The sequence below is a fragment of the Rhododendron vialii genome, chromosome 3a (assembly GCF_030253575.1).
Source record: "Rhododendron vialii isolate Sample 1 chromosome 3a, ASM3025357v1".
Lineage (NCBI taxonomy): Eukaryota > Viridiplantae > Streptophyta > Magnoliopsida > Ericales > Ericaceae > Rhododendron > Rhododendron vialii.
In genome coordinates this window covers 17,216,889-17,219,162 of record NC_080559.1, presented here as the reverse complement: position 1 = coordinate 17,219,162, position 2,274 = coordinate 17,216,889, and the positions used below count along the sequence as shown (strand labels likewise).

The following is a 2,274-nucleotide window of genomic DNA, read 5'->3' as shown; positions in this document are numbered from 1 at the left end:
GGTCTGTGGTCGGTAGGTTGTGGACTTATGTACTTGGATCTGGAACTCGTCCAAGACTTCCCTAGCTCTTTCCTTGAAATGAACCCTATTGTCAGATATGAACGCCTGAGGGACTCCATACCAGTAGATGACATTTTGCTTAATAAAGTGTGCAACTTGAACTGCGGTTAGAATGGCGTAAGAAGCAGCTTCTACCCATTTTGTGAAGTAATCAATGGCCACCAAAATGAATTTATGACCGTTAGATGCTGCTGGCACGACCTTTCCGATGACGTCGATTCCTCATACTGAAAAAGGCCATGGTGAGGTCATTTGATGCAGTTCAGAAGGTGGGACATGAGTTTTGTTGGCATAGATCTGGCATTTGTGACATCGCCGCACGTATTCCACACATTCTGTCTCCATGGTGGACCAAAAATATCCTTGCCTGAGGATCTTCTTGGCGAGCATCATGTCATTCATGTGAAGACCACACACCTTTGTGAATTTCTTCCATTACCCTTTTGGCTTTGGCTCCATGGATGCATAACTTGTGCACACCGCAGTGCGACCTCCGACCCCGCAAATGATGTATTGGGCTGCCATCCTCTGGAGAGAGATTTTGTCTTTCTTGCTCGCTCCAATGGGGTATTCTCCTCTTTCCATGAATCTCCAAATGTCATAATACCAAGGGTGACCATCATCAGGCTCATCAACGACCATGACATGATGATATACCGGTGTATCCCTTTGTTCGATCATAATTGGCCTTAGTTTTACACCGATAGGAATCTCAACCATGGATGCTAGCATTGCCAAGGCATTCTCAAATTGATTCTTGAGCCTCGGTACATGAGTAAAAGTTACCTTATTGAATAGAGAAATGAGATCCTCTACATCTTGATGGTATGGCTTTAACTTCTCTTCTTTGACTTTCCATTCACCATTAGCCTGCGACACTACCAAGTTGGAGTCTCCCATCACTTCCAATTTCTTTATACCAATTTCGATTGTTGCTTCCATACCTACAATGCATGCCTCGTACTCTGCTTGATTGTTGGTGACTTCAAAATTTAGCTTGAATGCGAGTGAAATGTGGGACCCATCGGGTGCTATTAGCAACATGCCAATTCCAAACCCTTTCTGATTAGCAGCCCCGTCGAAGTACAACTTCCAAACATCTTCTGCTATAGTCATTATGTCTTCATCGGGAAACTTAAACTCGGCATCTTCACCTCTTTCAACTAGGCAGTCAGCTAAGAATTCAGCAACAGCTCTTCCTTTTACGGACTTCCTGGTGACATATTTTAATTCAAATTCTGCTAACATCAGTAGCCATCATGCCATCCTTCCTATAGGAGCCGATTTCTCAAATAGGTACTTGAGGGGATCCATTCGAGAAATTAGCCTTACTGGGTAGGCTAGCATATAATGTCTCAATTTCTTGAAAGCCCAGACAAGTGCCCAACATATCTTTTCCAACGGAGTATAACGCTCTTCATATCCAACCATCTTTTTGCTCAGATAGTAGATAGTTGTTTCAATTCCATCATCTCCTTCCTGTGCCAACATACACCCCATAGAGGACGGACTGACTGACAGGTATAGGATCAAAGGTTTTCCTGATGTGGGGGGTGTTAGTGCCGGTGGGTTTTGCAAATAAGTTCGAATTACCTCAAAAGCTTTCTGGCACTTGTCGTCCCGTCTGAATGACACACCTTTCTTGAGTAGGTGAAAAATTAGTTCACAGGTTGAAGTTAACTTGGCAATGAACCGACTGATAAACTGCCCCTTGCCGAGGAAGCTTCTTACATCCTTTTCGGACCGCAGCGGCTCCATTTCTAGAATAGCCTTGATTTTTGATGGATCGACCTCAATACCTCAAGTGGTAATCATGAATCCAAGCATTTTTTCGGCTGTGACCCCAAATGTGCATTTAGCTGGGTTAAGACGCATCCTGTACTTTCTGATTCTCTCGAAGAACTTCCTGAATGCAAGTAAGTGCCCTTCTTGCTCCTTTGCTTTGACAATCATGTCGTCAATGTAAACCTCTACTTCCTTGTGGATCATGTTGTGCAGCAAGGTCGTAGCGGCTCGCTGACAAGTAGATCCTGCATTCTTTAGCCCGAAAGGCATCACTCGGTAGCAATAAGGTCCCTATTCAGTGACAAATGTAGTTTTTTTCCTGATCCTATGGGGCCATGAGGATTTGGTTATAACCCGAAAAGCCATCCATGAAAGAAAGCAAAGCATGCCTAGTGGTGTTGTCAACCAGTACATCAATGTGTGGTAGCA

General features: G+C 44.0%; 1 protein-coding gene across 1 annotated transcript; it reads right to left on the bottom strand.

Annotated features, from left to right (window-relative positions):
* Positions 1-495: 495 nt before the first annotated feature.
* Positions 496-1,818, bottom strand: LOC131321165 (uncharacterized). The gene is made up of 2 exons (XM_058352172.1): positions 1,361-1,818; positions 496-1,273 (listed from the first exon to the last, which is right to left on the bottom strand). Exons 1-2 carry the CDS (start codon positions 1,816-1,818, stop codon positions 496-498), a joined length of 1,236 nt encoding a protein of 411 aa, XP_058208155.1.
* Positions 1,819-2,274: the final 456 nt, after the last annotated feature.

Bases quoted from the DNA above. Each gene is read 5' to 3' on its own strand.
- LOC131321165 (XM_058352172.1), bottom strand. From the start codon at position 1,818: ATGGAGCCGCTGCGGTCCGAAAAGGATGTAAGAAGCTTCCTCGGCAAG. The intron at 1,274-1,360 runs GTACCTATTTGA...ATATGTCACCAG, and splicing joins TCTCGAATGGATCCCCTCAA to GAAGTCCGTAAAAGGAAGAG.